Source organism: Hevea brasiliensis, chromosome 2 (genome assembly GCF_030052815.1).
Source record: "Hevea brasiliensis isolate MT/VB/25A 57/8 chromosome 2, ASM3005281v1, whole genome shotgun sequence".
Lineage (NCBI taxonomy): Eukaryota > Viridiplantae > Streptophyta > Magnoliopsida > Malpighiales > Euphorbiaceae > Hevea > Hevea brasiliensis.
The window spans coordinates 105477648-105494557 of NC_079494.1; the positions used below are offsets into that span (position 1 = coordinate 105477648).

Here is a 16910-nt window from a genome sequence, read left to right on the forward strand (position 1 = left end):
GCAATGAAATAGAATAAAAATAATTATTTGTTATATGATTAACTGTCCCTTTTTTTTTTTTTTTTGTAAACAATGGTCCAATGAATGCTTTCACGTGTGTAAATAGATTGAGCTGAGTCTTGAAAATTTTAAACTTATTTATTAAAATTATTTTAAACTCAAACTCAAATTCGAATATAATATCAATAAACTCAAATTTAATTCGATTAAAATATAAGTTCTAAACGAATTAAATCAAATTTTTATCCAAGTGAGTTTTGAACAACTTACAAGTACCTCAACTTATTTACTTACAAAGTTTTAGGATTAGAATTATAAAATTCATAATACGTAATTTTAATTAGCTTTTATATAAAAAAATAATTTAATTTTTATAAAAAATTAAATTTAAATTATAAATAACTATATCTAATAAAATAGATTTTATATATTGATTATATTAGGGTTTTAAATAATATATTATTTTTTAATATTCATAAATAAAATAATAAGTATTTATAATTAATATAATGAAATACAATAACTAATATAAATATTTTTATAAATGAATTTGTTCACGAATCAATTTACAAGTCTATAAATGAGTTGATTCACGAGTTTTAATAAATTGAATACTACACTACATAAATTCAATTCATTTATTAAATAAGCTTAAAAATTAAATTCGAATTTAATTTGCTTTTTAAATGAGTTAAATTGAACCAAACTTAATTAGAGAAGCAAGTGACTAATTTGATTCATTTATAGCCATTAAGGCTGGTAAGGAACATGAAGGGATGTGGATTTTTAATTCTGCAGGTACTTCTCTACAACTAAAACTCTCTAGTAAAAAAAAAAAAAAAAAATTAAAATTGTTGAATGGAGGTTAAATTCAATATTTAAAACTTTGAAAATCATAGCAATGATATCAAAATGCAAATATTATATATATACATGGAAAATCTTTAGAAAGAATAAAGTTATCTGAATTAAAAATTTTAATTTTTAATGTTAAATGGGTTGTTAAGGTTGAGTTATAAAAGGACTGATGGATGTGATAAGTTCCAAATTAATGGGATGGGCAACAACCCTACAAAATTGCCAATTATGACATATATAATACAATCAACATCGCCCACATATATTATTGTCAATATTTCATTTTATAATTTTTTTAGGATAATTATTACTATAAATTTCTTAAATATGCAGTATCATTATTTATAAATTTATTTCTGTATTTTTAAAATTACATTAGTATATTCTAATTTTTTTTAATCAGGCAATTATTACTTTATTTCCTTTAATTTTGATTTAATTTTGGATGGTTTTTTAATCTAAATTAATATATATATATATATATATATATATATATATATATATATATATTAATAGATTCATTATTGTCGGATATTAATAGATTTTAATCATTTTTTTCTAGTAACTAAGAAATAATTTTATAAGTTATACTGTTGATTATTATACTGAGTCATTACAAAAAAGGAAAATCATACATAGAGAAATTGTAAGTAATTTTAATAAATATTTATAATTTAAGGGAGAATCAAAATCATGTAATAATAAATTAATTAGTCAAATAAAGCCAAGGTTTTGGATCCTATTATACTGCTCTCACGACTCTGGGGGTCTTGAATCTGAAATTCAATATAAAGAACATTTGTGGCTTAGTTGAAAATTTTTTTCAATACTTAAATCAGTTGAATATGTAGTATAATATAAAGAATGTAACATCCCAAAATTTTAAATAATTATTTTATGTGTAAATTATAATATTTTAATGTATTAAATATTATGGCATTTAATTTAAATTTTATGGGTTTTCAAAATCGGGTTTTTATTTTTTGAGATAATTAATTTTAATTATTTTTAAAAATTAATTTAAACATCACGTGGTAAATTTAAAAATATATTTAGACTCTATAAATTTTTCTGAGTTTTCTGTAATTTTTTCGAAAATTTTGGGCTTCGTTTTGAGTCTCAAGGCAGAGTAAAAATCATATTTCGAGTTTTCTAAATCGAACGATTGAATCAAACTAGATCAGACTAGACCGTTCAAATCGAACTGGCCCATTTCTTTTTCTCCTCCCCTCTCCTTCACACGACCCACCTTCTCCCCCTTCTCTTTTCTTTTTCTCTCTCTCCTTCCTCCCCCACCGCCAGTCGACCCTCCCCCCTCCTTCCTCTCTCGTCAACGCCCTCCGACCAGCCTCCCCTGCCGTCGCCACCAATCCAGCATGCTGGAAAACATGCCCAAAGACCTCTCTCCCTTCAACGCACCGATTCAACTTCCTTTGCTGATTCTGGCAAATCTGGCCACCAATTAAATCAGGTCCAGTTCCCATCATGTCCTGCTCCTCGAGAGTTTTTCATAGACACCAATGTTACCAATTTTCATGAGTGGTTTGTGCAAATAAAGTCTGGGAAATTTTAGCCCATTTCGACTTCTAGGCTAGATTTCTCCAAAACCATAAACCTCACTGAAATTCTGAGACCACTAGCATAATCCACTTGTTGAGAGCTTCACAACGACACCAATTTAGAATTTTTTTGATACTGAAAATTCAGTGGGTCCCACGAACTTGCCAGTGATTTTTCAAGTCTTAAATGAGCCTTTTTAATTAAATAAAAATTATATTTTAACTCCTGGTATTGTGGGCTTCGCGTAGGTATTTTCATTTTGAAAAAATTTCACCGGCAATCGGAATTGCATTTTCGAGCCAGACAAGTAGGCTGTCAAACCCACTTTAGAATTGGGTCAATATTACAGGGCTTTCCACCATTTTTAGATGCTCCAGATGCGTTCCAGGTGTCAGAATTGGCATAGGTGAACCCGAACTCTAATTTGCCCTTTTTGCCTAATGCTAGGTTTAGAATAAAATTTATAAAATATTTGTAAGCAGCTAGAAAATTGTAATTCCTTTTGCAATAGTAAAATAGCATTGCTAAGGACTATAAGACATGATTATAGAATTTTTGGGGTTAATTTGGATAGTTTTTGCAAAATGTTAATTTTAAGCTTCATAGCTGAATTGTGTAGTTATGTGAGTTTTGACTGGTTTGGCAGCCCAAGAGGGGCAGTAGGTTGTTGTTGTATTGTGAGCCTGAGGCCATTAGATTAGGACGTATTGTTTGAGTTGCCTTACAGGTTGAGTAGGTCCTAAATACAGAGGAAACTCTATCGAATTTCTAGCATAAATTTAGAATGTCTTTGACTCTTTAAAATCTTTTTTTATTTTAATATTGATAAATTCATTAATATAATTATTTAGATAATCCGAGTCAACCTTCCTCCTCTTCCCAACCGCCTCAGGATCTTCAGTTGATCTGTGAGTTGATATTGATTTTATTTATAATTTCAATATTATTAAATTATATTCAAGGCATGCTCATGCGTTCACTTATAAATATATATATATATATATAGTTAAATGCTAGGCATATTTCTGTGTTGCATATACTGATGAACCTATTTGTGGATGTCACCTTAAGGTAATTTGGAGTTGTGTGCATGTGTTGGCGTGAGTATGGTATGGATGTGGTAATGGTAGGATGGGTAGTCGCGGCGGAGCTTAACTCGCTGGGATCCGATCCTTATATATATGGATAAGTCGAGGTGAGAACATCTTTGTAACAGCCCGATCCTTCTCCAGTTAGTATTGTCCGCTTTGGCCCATGGGCCTCACGGATTTGTCCCTTGGGAGGTTTCATTCCCAAAAGCATGCTAACCAGGTGAGGAAGGCTCCCACATATATGGCCCAAATCTTTTCTTCCCGTTTCCGATGTGGGACACGAAGTTTCCACCCTAGTGCGTAGCTGGTTGAACAAGCACGTCCCAACTCCATCCCTGGGTCGTGACAAGCCCACCAGCTTCCGCCTGGTGCGTCCTCGCACCACACACCGTACTAGAGGGAGACCAGCTCTGATACCAAATGTAACAGCCCGATCCTTCTCCGGTTAGTATTGTCCGCTTTGGCCCATGGGCCAAAGCGGACAATACTAACGGGAGAAGGATCGGACTGTTACAATCTTTGAGTTAATCTCGCTGACTCCAGCACTTGAATTATTAAGAGAAAGTCCAGCTTGAGTTGACCTCACTGACAAGTATTAAATTAAGATAGCTGTATAGGAAATCAACTCCCATATATGTATTAATATTACACACAGATGTGTGAGTGCTCCAAATTATCTTTTGTGCAAATATTGATTGAATTGTTTAAACTATACAGACTTATTGTATTTCATGCCTAGGGATGCACTAGATTTTAGATAGTTATAGAAATTATATTTAAAATCAATATTTTACTCACTGAGTTGAACGCTCACCCCTGTTCAACTATTTTTTCTCAAATGACAGGTGGACTTATTGAGAATAACCTACTTTCTTTTCTTGCAGGTTAAACAAAAAATGTTTAGTTTTACTTTTATTATCTTTTGTTCAATTCTAGAACTCTGCATGTGCCAGTAGTTGTATTATTTTCATTTGGATTTGTAACAACTTAACTTTCTAGAGTTGTAAACTTAATTATGGGTGATTACTTGGATGTATGTGATAATTATTTCTGTGGATGGAGGGAGCTGAGCTCTCAATTTTTCATTTATCTGTTTTGAGGTTTGTGAGGGTGAGCTGAGTTCTCCATATTATTGTTTTATTTGCTTATAGGTCAGGTGAATTAATGCTTCCTGTTGGATAGTCCAATTTATGACCAGGCTTTGTTTGTTTATGTTCTTAAAATTGAACTACATTTATGGACTTTATATTTGGGCTAGAAATAATTAGGCTTACTACGGGTTTTGGGGGCCTTATGCTAATCCAAGCCCTAGTGTCGATCTAACCCAGAAATCAGGTTATGACAAAGAATATCAAGTGGTTTAGTTCACAATCTCTCTAATATTTAAGTCAGTTGAATCAGTTTAATATAAATAAAAGAACATCAGATACCTTAGTTGACAATCACTTTAATACTTAAATCAGTTCAATCTATAATACAATATAAAGAATATGGAATGATTTAGTTAGCAATCTTTTCACTTAAAACATATGGAAAAGAATGAAGTAACATCACTATCACTTGTATATTAAACAAAAGAATGTTCCATCCCAAGGTTGATGACTACAACAAGGTTTTCTCTTTTTGTTTTTCTCATCTAGGGGAGGCCACAATTTAAAAATCACTAGTTATGGTTTTTGAATTGTCAGTTCAAGTTTAATGAAATCATGAACCTGAATCAAACTGTCATGGAACATTTTGGAAAACTATTCCTAAACTGACGGTTTTTGAACTGTTGATTTTAGTTTGAGGCCCGATTTAAGATGGTTTGAAAGGTGGTTTGAAAAAAGACAGTTCAACACAATTTGGAAGGCAATTTAGGGTCGGTTTAACAGCGGTTTAGAAAAAAAAAATTGGATGAAAATTTTATTGATTTGGAATTATGTTATATTTGTAACAATATTTTAATTTTTTTTTAAAAATCTATCAATCAAAACAAAATAAGAAAATGAAATTAATTTTTTTAAGAAAAAATTAATAAGAAAAAACTTAGACTTAATTAAAAAATTAGAGATGAAATAAATTTTTTTTAAAGAAATTAAAAAAAGTGCATAAACTTATTTTTACCTACATATTCTCTTTAGATTTAGAGGAATCAAAGTTTTAAGTGTTATTGCTTGCTCTTTTTCTAAAAATTTTATGATAAAATTTGATAATTAAAAAAACACAAAAGAGAAAAATAAAATAAAATAAAGGGTATTGGAAATTTTATTGAAGATATGAAATAATAATAATAGAGTAATTGAGATAGTATTAAAAATTTTAGTGAGTTTATAAAATAATAAATTAAGAAAATTAAGAGAGTATTGAAATTTAAAAAGAGAGTAAAAAATAATTATTTAGAAAATTTGAAAGAGTATTGAGAATTAAATAAAATGCAGAGAATAATTATATGAATAATTTGATATTTATATAAATGAATTAGGAGTGAAATGAGATATTTATTAAATTCTTTTATATTTAAATTGTTTGTTTAGTTTTGTTTGAAACTATTGGTTCAATCCAGTTCGAAGTTAATTTTGATTTAAACTAATTTCAGATTAATTTTGATCAAATTGATTTCGGTTCAAAACCGAACCGTGGCCACCTCTGTTCTCACCTACCTGAAAGTCTAAGGACCTACCAACCATTTTCGGACAGGGAAAAATCACTATCAATGTTTCAACTTTCCTCTGCCATTGCTTAATTAATTATTTATTTTCCTTTAAAAGCTTCCAAATTTCGAATTAAACACAATTAACAGGATCACCATCTAAAAATATTTATTAAGCACCTTTAAATTTTAATTTTAATTTAAATTTCACTTGTTTTATTTATAAAAATTTTAAAATGTTCCAATAATTTTTTCAATTGCATTTTTTAATATCATTTATTTTTTTCAAATAAATAATTTCAATCTCAATATCAAACAGATTTCATATGCTTAAAGTTTTTAATCTTAAATTATAAAAAGGATCAACTTACTACAAAATTAATTAATAATGCTATAAAAGTAAATTTGTCCCTGAAATTAATAATTAAAGATAATTAAAATTCAAAATCGTACATTTGGTTTAATTACATAATAATTTAGCAAAGTATGACAAAATGGGACAATTTAGCTTTTAATTTGATTGTGTAAATAGAAATTATATAATATAATAGTAATTTCATATGAGCAATCTTATATGAATTAATGACAAACAAATAAAAACTTAACATCCTTAATGAGATGGGCAGTTTGAAAAAATTCAACTCAACTCAATTAAGCATTTATCCCAAAAATTTGGAGATGACAAATAATGATAGAAAAAAAATATTTAATATTTAATATTTAATATACCAAAAACTCAATTCAACTTAACTAAACATTTATCCCAAAAATTTGGGGTCGATAAATAATGATAGAAAAAAAAAATTTAATATTTAATATTTAATATACAAAAAACTCAACTAAGCACTCTGAAAAAACTAAAAAAAAAAAATTTAATATTTTACAATTTGCTCTCAAATTTTGTTATAAGAACTATAAGTATGTCCTTTCTATATACTCTCTGTCTCTATTACCCCCCTCCCTTTCTGCTTTCCCTTCAATAATGATAGAAAATGAAATTTAACTGAAATCAAAATAAAAAATCACTATCAATTAATTTTTGTCTTTATTAATCTCACCCCAAAATTGAAAGTCAAATTCAACAAATATTCAACAGGAAAATCAACAATAAAAATATTTTTTATTTTTTTAAATATAAAAATGTAAGGACTTATTATTACTTTTGTAAAATTTTAAGAACTAAACAATAATTTAACTAAAAATAATAATATAATTTAACCTTAATAATTTAGACCATTCACTAATTTTTTTGTGCGTCTTATTGACTGGAGTCCAAATTAGGCTAAATTAATTATCTCAATTCAAATTCTGAGTTTAATTAGCCCAAAATTATAAATTTGGATTTAAGGGTGATCAATATCAATTTCAAGGTGCAAATACCTTGATTAATTAACAAAACATGCCCAGCCCACCAACTTAATTTCTCTTACATTATAAGAAATAGACTTTTAATGATTATACCGTTAAAAATAAAATTTTAATATTAAAAATTAATAACAATCAATCAGATTTAATTTAATTGTGAATTTTTTACAGGGTATAAAAATTAAATTTTATTTTATCTATTAATGAAATAAAAATTTTTAATTTTATGGTGAAATTTATAAAATGAAGAAGTTATTCTTTATTGCATAGTTAATTTCATTGGCCATTGAGCCTTTCTATGATGAAAAATATATATAACAAAAAAAAAATAACAGTATTATGAAACCAAAATAGACTAAATTTTTTCCCTGTTCTCAACAAATGGCTTCTCAGCATTTTCATTCTTAATTTAATGGGTCTATAGAAAATCAAGTTTAAATTAAAAAAAATTTATATTATAGCATTGGGACTTTTTCATTAACATATTTTATTGTATAATCTTACTTAGATTAATGATTAAGGTCTTATTCGACAATAACTTTTAAGATATGGTTAAAACACTATCTCTTTTATTGATATTGTTTGATGACATAGTATTTATAATAGTGTTTAGACGTTAGGAGAGCATTTTAACTAAAGTTAACAAGATGAAACAACTATTTTTACATTTAACAGCTAATCTAACAGTTATTTTTACCGAATATTTTTATTTTAAATTACTATATAAACAGCTAACCATTAATAGTTAATATCAGACAATTAATAAAATAGCTGACAACTATTAAAAAAACTAACGGAAACAGCGCCTCAAAATATACTCAACTCTCAGAGCTAAGCTTAAGCATACTTCTCTAATCTCCTATTATAAAAACATATTTAACTACAATAATTAATTTATTAAAATTTAAATCACACGATAATTTAAAAATAACTCAAAATGTGTATTATTTTTTATATTTTTCTTAATAATAATCTTCACAGCTTGTCAGATATAAAATAATATAGAAGCAGTAGAATAATTTTATTGATTAATAGAAACCACAGCCATCATTATTGAGCCAAACAAATATAATAAATTTGCAATTTTAATGAATTAGGTCTCTAACAATTATTCAATGCTTACTTTACTTGAAAGTTAGATTGATAAACCACAAGTCAACCATGTTCATCCTTATATAAAATTTACTTCCACGAGTATATATACTCATGTTTCTAAAAATGAAGTTACTTTTTATAAAGGCTAAAAAGAAATCACGTAAATTACGTAAAATATGTTTAGTTAAGATCTAATTTTTATGGGTGTAATCATACCTAGAAGTATTAATGCACCGAATCCTATCAAAACTTTAAAGTTAAATGTGACGGGAGCAGTACTACTACTAAGTTGAGTTCTAGTGTTGCGCCCTATTTAAAAGGAAAAATATATAATCTTTGCCATTTGACAAGTAGAAGTACCCTGAAATCTCCTTTTTAAGTTATAGGAGCGTCCAAATCATTTGTGAAGAAAAGCAGATGGTGAGTGGAAAAGGTAACTGGCAAGTCAATTCCCTCATGCATAATACAGAATTACGTGTTAAATTTGGAAATAGAATTAATATAATTCACACTTAATGCAAGTAGCAAGGTTATTTATAAATACAAGAAAGCGTGACACTAACTCTCACGTAGCCCCAAATGAAATAAAAATCAATCTCTGACTTCTCACAAATCCCAAACAAGTGCATCATGTTTTATTGGCCTTAGGTTTTGATTGTTATCAGTTTTCATTCTAGCTGGTGCTGTAATGGATGCTGCCAGAAGGATTACTATTGCTGCTGCTTCTGTCTCTGCATCTTCTAACACTAGGAGAATGGCTAAAGCAATAAATTTAGTCCTGCCAGCATGGCCTTCTTCCACTAGCATTAGCTTTACACGAAACCAAAAAGGTCCATTCAATCCTAGGAAGTATTCTCTCCTTCTTGCTCGTTGCTCCACAAAGCCAGGCATTGATAGCAACAATAATGCTACAAGTAGAAATCCTGCCATTGAACTGGATTCGAATTCAATGGCCCGGCTTTTATCAAATCCACCACATGCGCCACCAGAGTCCAAGGGTTTGGTCTTCGATTTGGGTCCCAGGAATTCCTGGGATAGCACAGAAATTGGATCTCCAGTTGTAAAACGATACATCGGTGATAATGAAGAAAGGTGGTACATGTGGTACCATGGAAGGTCATCAGAATCAGATGCTGATGATGACAACAATTCAGACCAGATTGGACTAGCTGTTTCAAGCAATGGAATCCACTGGACTCGCGGATCAGAACCTGTGAGGTCGTGTGAAGATGTAGGTGTAGTGATGAATTGTAGCAAGAATTGGTGGGCTTTTGATACTGAAAGCATTAGGCCTTCAGAGATGATGATCATGTCCAGCCCAATGTATAGTTCAGTTTACTGGCTTTACTACACAGGGTTTAGTTCTGCAGAAGTGGAGATTTCAGGATTTCCCAACGTTTCTGTAGAAAACCCAGAAAGAGTTCACGATGAACCTACAAAATTCGGCAAAATTTTCAAGTCTCTGCCAGGTTTAGCTTGCAGCCAAGATGGCAGGCACTGGGCCAGGATTGATGGGGATCATCACAGTGGGGCTTTGCTTGATGTAGGGTCAGGAGAAGAATGGGATTCTTTATTTATTGCTGCACCACATGTTGTTGTTCATGGAAGTGATGATGTAAGGATGTATTACTACTCATTTGACGCACAAAATGGGCACTATGCTCTTGGAGTTGCAAGGTCGAGAGATGGGATCAGATGGGTGAAGTTGGGGAAGATCCTGGGAAGAGGAAAAGAAGGTTGTTTTGATGAGCTTGGCGTCCAGAATGCATGTGTGGTCAGGAGTCGAAAAGATGGCAAATACTTGATGGCATATGAAGGTGTTGCTGCTGATGAGAAGAGGAGTATTGGATTGGCAGAATCTCCTGATGGTCTAAAGAATTGGAAAAGAGTTCAAGAAGATCCAGTACTTGAGGCTTCAGAAGGGGATGGATGGGACAATGAAGGAGTGAGATCCCCATGCCTGATTCAGATGGAAGATAATAAAGATGAATGGAGATTGTATTATGTTGGTGTTGGAAAAGGAGGAAGAACAGGAATTGGAATGGCAATTTCAGGAGGAACTAATATCAGGACTTTCAGAAGAAGCTCAGGATTTCCCTTGTAATTAAGATAACTGTGTATATAGAGTATCATGTATGTGAACAGATATAGTCTAGGAGTGAGTATTATTCGATTTAAATTAAATAAATCAAATCGAACCGCTTTAATTCGGTAATTCAGTTCAGTTTTTAATATAATTTAGTTCGGTTCAATTCTATTTTATATTATAAAAATTTCAGTTATTTTGGTTCGGTTTGGTTTTAAAGAAAATAAAATCGGTTGTACTGAACTGAACCGAACCGAACCGAATAGGTTTATTGATTTTTGAATTGATTTATTTTTACGGGAAATTTATAAATTTTATGTAATTTTATATATACAAATTGTTTAATTTCATTGATTAATGGTTATTAGATTCAAATTAAGTTCAAAATTAGATCAAATAACTTGAAAATTAAGTCTAAATTAAAAAATCAATTAAAAATCAAAATCAATCATTTTGAATAAAAGTGAACCGAAATAGAGTGATTTGATTCGATTCGATTTTCATCCATTTCAATTCGATTCGATTTCTAAAATATGTAATTTGATTTTTATAATTTAATTCAGTTCGATTCGATTCAATTCGATTTGAATCGAATGCTCACCCCTAAATCAAACTGCTTCTCTCGAACTGCACAATTTGGAAGAGAAATTGCCAGCTTCAACAGTCTTGTCAAAGAAACCTTAAATTCAATTTAATTTACAATGCCATGAGACGTATTTTACCCATTTAAACAGATGTATATTTAAAATGGATATAAATTTAGATTTATATTTTAAATTAAAAAAAAAAAAAAAAAAATATATATATATATATATATATATATATATATATATAAAATTTTAATACAATATCAAATTTAAATATTTTATCATTTAAAATTTATATTCACGTAAATTTAACTGATTTCAAGGTATTTCAATTATATTCAATCCTAAAATATTAATTATAATTAAGGTAACGCTTGGCAACAATTCAACCCTAAATTAAAAGCCTCATGGTTTGGCAGCCCTTTAAGTGAGTGTTTGAAGGTCTTGCATTTTAAATTTGCAAATATGATGATTGATTCTATTATATATGATTGTGTGTTTTCATCTTATAATAAACAATTTCAATTTCCTTTTCCCTTTGTCTTGTAAATGATATGCACACCAAAGGATTCATTTCATTGCATGTTGTCACTATAGAATCTCGAACACCAACAAATTGTGAAATCAATCCCTGGTAAATTTTACCTGTAAAGTTTTAAATTCTGAAGTTAGTGTTTACCAATAAATATATTGCTATGATTTTTTCAGAGTTTGATAATTGTAATTTTTCCAACCCTAAACCCTAAATTTGATAATTAAATCACTTTTTTTCCAACATCTAAAATAACTTTTTTATTCTTCCCATCAAAATCCCGGACTAAGTCATAAGGGAGGCTTCAACCAATCAATAATCAACACCACCAAGAAAGTTGAATGTGACCTATGACATTCAAGGAAACCATCTCTAGAACCAAAAGAGAAATACTTAACTGGCCAAATGGAGCTTGGAAACTCAATCCACAAATCAATTTTTCAAAAGGAAGAGAGACCTGCAACTTGTCTAAACTTCTCATAGGAGACCCAAAAGACAAATTGCCAAGGACCAAGTCTTGCCCATGTAGGAAAAAACCCTTTCCACAATGCTCTTAATCCCTCAATTTTAACTGTCTTCACCAGACAATCGTAAGAGCTCTTGTATCTAATCTTGCCTTCCTTGGCCGCTACCTGATTCATCATTCTTGTCTTCACTACATCAGCTGGACAACTCAAAGCAGTTGCAGAAAGCCCTGACATAATGGATGCTAAGGTGTGGGCATATATATTATCAGCAGCTATGCGGTGATGGATGACAAATCTTTTTGCGTGATCGTAACAGGCTAATTCTCCCATGTTCACTAAAAATGCCCTTTGGATGTTCGGGAAAACCCCTTTCCAAAGTCCACCAAAGCCTTCTGCATGCACTATCTTGTTAAATGCATCGAAAGGCCCCAAATACCTAGGTTGGTGACCCTGGCTCACCATACGACTATCTGCTTGCATTCGCACCTTAACAAGATCAGCAGGACTAGCCACCACCTGCACTACTAATGACAACCATAAACTTATAAGTTATTGACATATTGTCTGATATTTACATATGGCAAATAAAAGCAAATGGAGACTTTTACTCACTAGGCCACTATTTCAACATTGTTTAGGGAATTCATCACTGGCTACCAGATTAATCATGAAATTTCTGGAAAGTATCTGATTAATAGTATCTAATACTTTCTAGATTTTTATTCTTATTGAATGGCTAAAACTAAATTACTCAAAAACACAAATGGAATTTGTCATCCACTTAATCATTTAGTAGCTAATAGCAATCCATGGAAAGGAGGAACATTCAACACACTAAGTGCACCCTTCTCCACATTCAAGTGGGGCTTGTCTTCCATATTTATAGGTGGACATGGATCTCAAACGAATGCCAAAGGACGGTGCACTAAATAATTTCCCCCTTCCAAAAGAGTGACCCATGGAACAGTGAAACTTGCTTCCCCTCACATGATATTTAAACCTAAGGTAGACGCAAATTCTTCTATACCAATAGCAGAGTTGGCATTTCATCCCTGTTAGAGTTACAATGCTAGGAATAATTGATGTCTCATGGCTCACGAGAATCACCGTGTATGTCAGAATCAGACCAACCGAAAAATGCAGAATGTATATCACTATAATCAATTCATTTAAACTCTGCGGCACAATTCAAAAGTACTTAATTGTTAAATTTTTCACGATGAACTAATGTAGTCAATTATTGACTAAAAGATAACTTCTTCAAAGGGTAATCTCAACAATCCCCCAACCCCTTCCAGCAGAAGGGAAAGCTCTCACCTAAACAACTAGGACAAATATTCCAGCAATGAGAGGCTTTAAAAAGAGAAATGCAACTGCCACCAACACCAACATTCACAAAACTCTTAAAATTCCGATATCAAACAATTTGCATGCGCATTGTGTTAATTTTATAATAACATGTCATTTGCGCACATTAAAGACAAATATTGTGCTGTGCACAAGAACAACATTTCAACATTTATGCTTTAATGGATATGAATGATATGCCTCTTTTTTTTTTCCTGAGGAAATGAGTTGCCACTCGATCATATGCCTTAAAACCAGAAAATGACATCCCATACTACAAAAGGCAAACTTTAAATCTTGAAAATTCAGGCATTTCAAAATGCCATAACTTCAAAGCATTTTTCTCTAAAATTCCATAACATCTCTAAACCTGCTTAGCATTCAACAATACCCAATTCCATGTATGAGACAGTGATATGAAGACAGACGCAAATGCTTCATTAAGTCTCTTCCTCTAGAAGTATTGGTATTAATTCTTTAGACAAATCAACAGCTAAAACTTCAAAAATTTTAGCCTCGTGAGTTGATTTTTCAAAACAGATGAATCTCTTACCTGGGCAATGACACCGGAGACTCCACCAAGGAAAGCTTTACTAGGGAGAGAAATGGAACCATTTCCACCGTCATTGACAACAAAATTTCTCAAATTTTCATAACCCACAATTCGAATAGGAGTGTAGAAGAGGTGTCGGAGGATAGCAGGAGAAAGGCCTTGGTAGAGACCGAGAAGGCCTCGTTGGCGAAGGATCTCCGCGGCGACTCGGAAAGCGTTGGTGGGGTGAGTGGAGGAAAGAGACTCACCGTGGAGCTGAAGTCGAGTCTTTGCCAGGTCTATTGGGAAGGTCGCGGTCTCCGCCACCATGGCCGAGAGTGAGGTCAACAGGATCTTTGTCCGAGTCTGGGTCTGGTTTCGCCCATGGCTCTGGCTTGGTTTCATGGATGGAACTTGAAAGGGATACGGGGGTGATGGCTTTTGCTAGTTTCATATTAAAAAATAGGTCAGTCCATCAATCCAATCTCATCTTGTTACCATAAAATTTTCCTACTCCAGAATCTCAATGTATACCGTAAAATAAAAAATAAATAATAAATAAAATAAAATTATTAAAAAAAAAAACAAAAATATCACATATAAAGGGTATTAGTACAATAAATTATTTCGCCCAAAATAATGTAATTTTAAAATTAAAAAATTCATCTAATATATTTATCTTATATTTTTACATCTAAAAAAATCTTCCGAAATTTTCTTCTGTCTAAGGCGTCTACAAATAAATTTCAAGGTTGCAACAACACCTCCGGCAAAAAATTGCTTTATTGTATTGTGAAATTGTCTATTGAGTTTCAACAAGAGAGTAGAATAGAAGAAAATAAAGGATCCCTTTTAATATTGATGGGCATTTCATAAATGAGAAATAAGGAATTTTAGAGGATTAGAAAGAACTTGAGAAGGGGGAGAGAGATTGAGAAGAGACAGGGTAATATGAATTTTATATATATCACACTAATTTTTTTTTTTTTTATAATATGACATTGTCATGTATTAAATTGATTTAAAATTTAATACAAAAATTTTTATATAATAATTTTAAAATTGAAAATTTTTATGATAATAAAATAAAAAAATAAAATATAACAAACTTCAAAATTGAAGTACGATATCCGTAATTCAGCAGCATTCTCAACCCAAACCTTGTCCGTTTGACATTGCAAGTATTTGTTTGAATGGTAGTTAGAAGATATATATATATATATATATATATATATATATATATATGCAGATATTTGTGATAATGTAAGCAATATTTGACAAAGATTTAGGTTAATGATGAAATAAATTCAGTAGCTGATTCCCTTTTTGTGAGATTCATAGATTTAATAATTATGTCAATCCATCTTATTGGACTAGTCTTAGAATGCCTAACTATGATGCCCTATGAGACTCCAGATTTGATGCTACCTATTTAATATTAAAATATATTTTTATCAATAATAATAATTTTTTTAATATAAAAATTTTAATTAAAATAAATATAAACTATATTTTATATAATAAATTAATATTATTATATAAAAATTTAAATGAATGAATTATTTTATTTATTACATGAAATTTTAACGATTATGTTATAATTTACTCTTTAATTTTTTTCAAATTAAATTTAATCTTTGATCACGATTGTAACAATTAATTAACATTTAATTATTATACATAAAATTAAAGGAATTAGCTATAATTATGATTTGACATAAACTTTTAATTTTGTTTGTTCAATTGACTAAAAAATTATAAAAAAAAAAAGCACACATCTTTTAGGCTTTAACTATCAGCCAATAATCACATTAATCCCAATAAAAGTTATAATTAAAAAAAGAAAAATTTTGTTTCAATTTCACTCCTTATATATTTAAAACATAAATATATTTAATCCTAAGCCTATAATAAAGAGAGTTTTATCTACTTTCATATACATAACTACTTAGATGAAAGAAAAACGAACGTGTTGATTTTCGAGTATATCGGTTAAATCCATTATTTAAGGAAAAAAAAATTTTAAGATACCTAATAATTTTAAATAAAAATTTCTCAATCCAATAAAATTTTACAACTTCAATTACAAAACCTCCCCTAGCCCTCCAAAACAATGTGTAAAGCTCTTCTAAATGGCCATCATATAAACAAAAATCTTGAAAATCAATAGCCATGAAAAGCCACTCTATTCTCAAATACATGCTGCCTAGGGGAGGAAAATAGAACCAAGGCAGCTAAACATAACACTTATTATTTCACTCCAATGGTGGAAAGAGTGGATATGGCATTTCAGATCTGTGGCCGATCTTTACAATGGCCAAAATAAAAGCATAAAAGGTCAGCAAAAAAGGTTTGCAGAAAAAGGAAACTGAGCATAAAGAATAAATCTTAATAAACTAAGAGAGTAAAAGGCTACAGTTGGCTTTTCCCATTAACCAAGGAAATAATCTAAAAAAAAATTTTTTTATAAATCACACAAAAAAAAAAAATATTAGATTAAAAAAAAAAAAAAAAAAAAAAAAAAAAAAAATAAAAAAAATTTCTTTCCACAACATTATTTTCATTTTCATTAAGAAATATTTTTTTCAAAATACATAAACTAAAAATGGACTAAATAATTAAAATAAATTTAATTAAAATAAATAGACTAAATAATAATTTATATGCATTGACTAACAAAAAATTTAATAAAGAGACTAAATAATATAATAAAAAAATACGATAATTAAATAATATATTTTTTTAAAATTCAAGTATT

At 29.9% G+C, this 16910-nt stretch overlaps 2 protein-coding genes across 2 annotated transcripts; one reads left to right on the forward strand and one right to left on the reverse strand.

The window, feature by feature from the left end:
- Positions 1-9160: 9160 nt before the first annotated feature.
- LOC110673677 (uncharacterized) lies at positions 9161-10742 on the forward strand. The gene has a single exon (XM_021836833.2). The coding sequence runs from the start codon at positions 9290-9292 to the stop codon at positions 10703-10705; it is 1416 nt and encodes a 471-aa protein (XP_021692525.2). The 5' UTR covers positions 9161-9289; the 3' UTR covers positions 10706-10742.
- A 1309-nt stretch (positions 10743-12051) lies between these two features.
- Positions 12052-14677, reverse strand: LOC110673138 (mitochondrial uncoupling protein 3). Its single transcript, XM_021836176.2, has 2 exons — positions 14174-14677; positions 12052-12789 (listed from the first exon to the last, which is right to left on the reverse strand). The coding sequence occupies exons 1-2, from the start codon at positions 14555-14557 to the stop codon at positions 12247-12249; spliced, it is 927 nt and encodes a 308-aa protein (XP_021691868.2). The 5' UTR covers positions 14558-14677; the 3' UTR covers positions 12052-12246.
- Positions 14678-16910: the final 2233 nt, after the last annotated feature.

What these genes read in the sequence shown, in the direction of transcription:
- LOC110673677 (XM_021836833.2), top strand. Translation starts at nt 9,290, where the DNA reads ATGGATGCTGCCAGAAGGATTACTATTGCTGCTGCTTCTGTCTCTGCA.
- LOC110673138 (XM_021836176.2), bottom strand. Translation starts at nt 14,557, where the DNA reads ATGAAACCAAGCCAGAGCCATGGGCGAAACCAGACCCAGACTCGGACA. An exon ending in TCTCCGGTGTCATTGCCCAG is followed by an intron (nt 12,790 to 14,173) that starts GTAAGAGATTCA and finishes TTAGTAGTGCAG; the next exon opens with GTGGTGGCTAGTCCTGCTGA.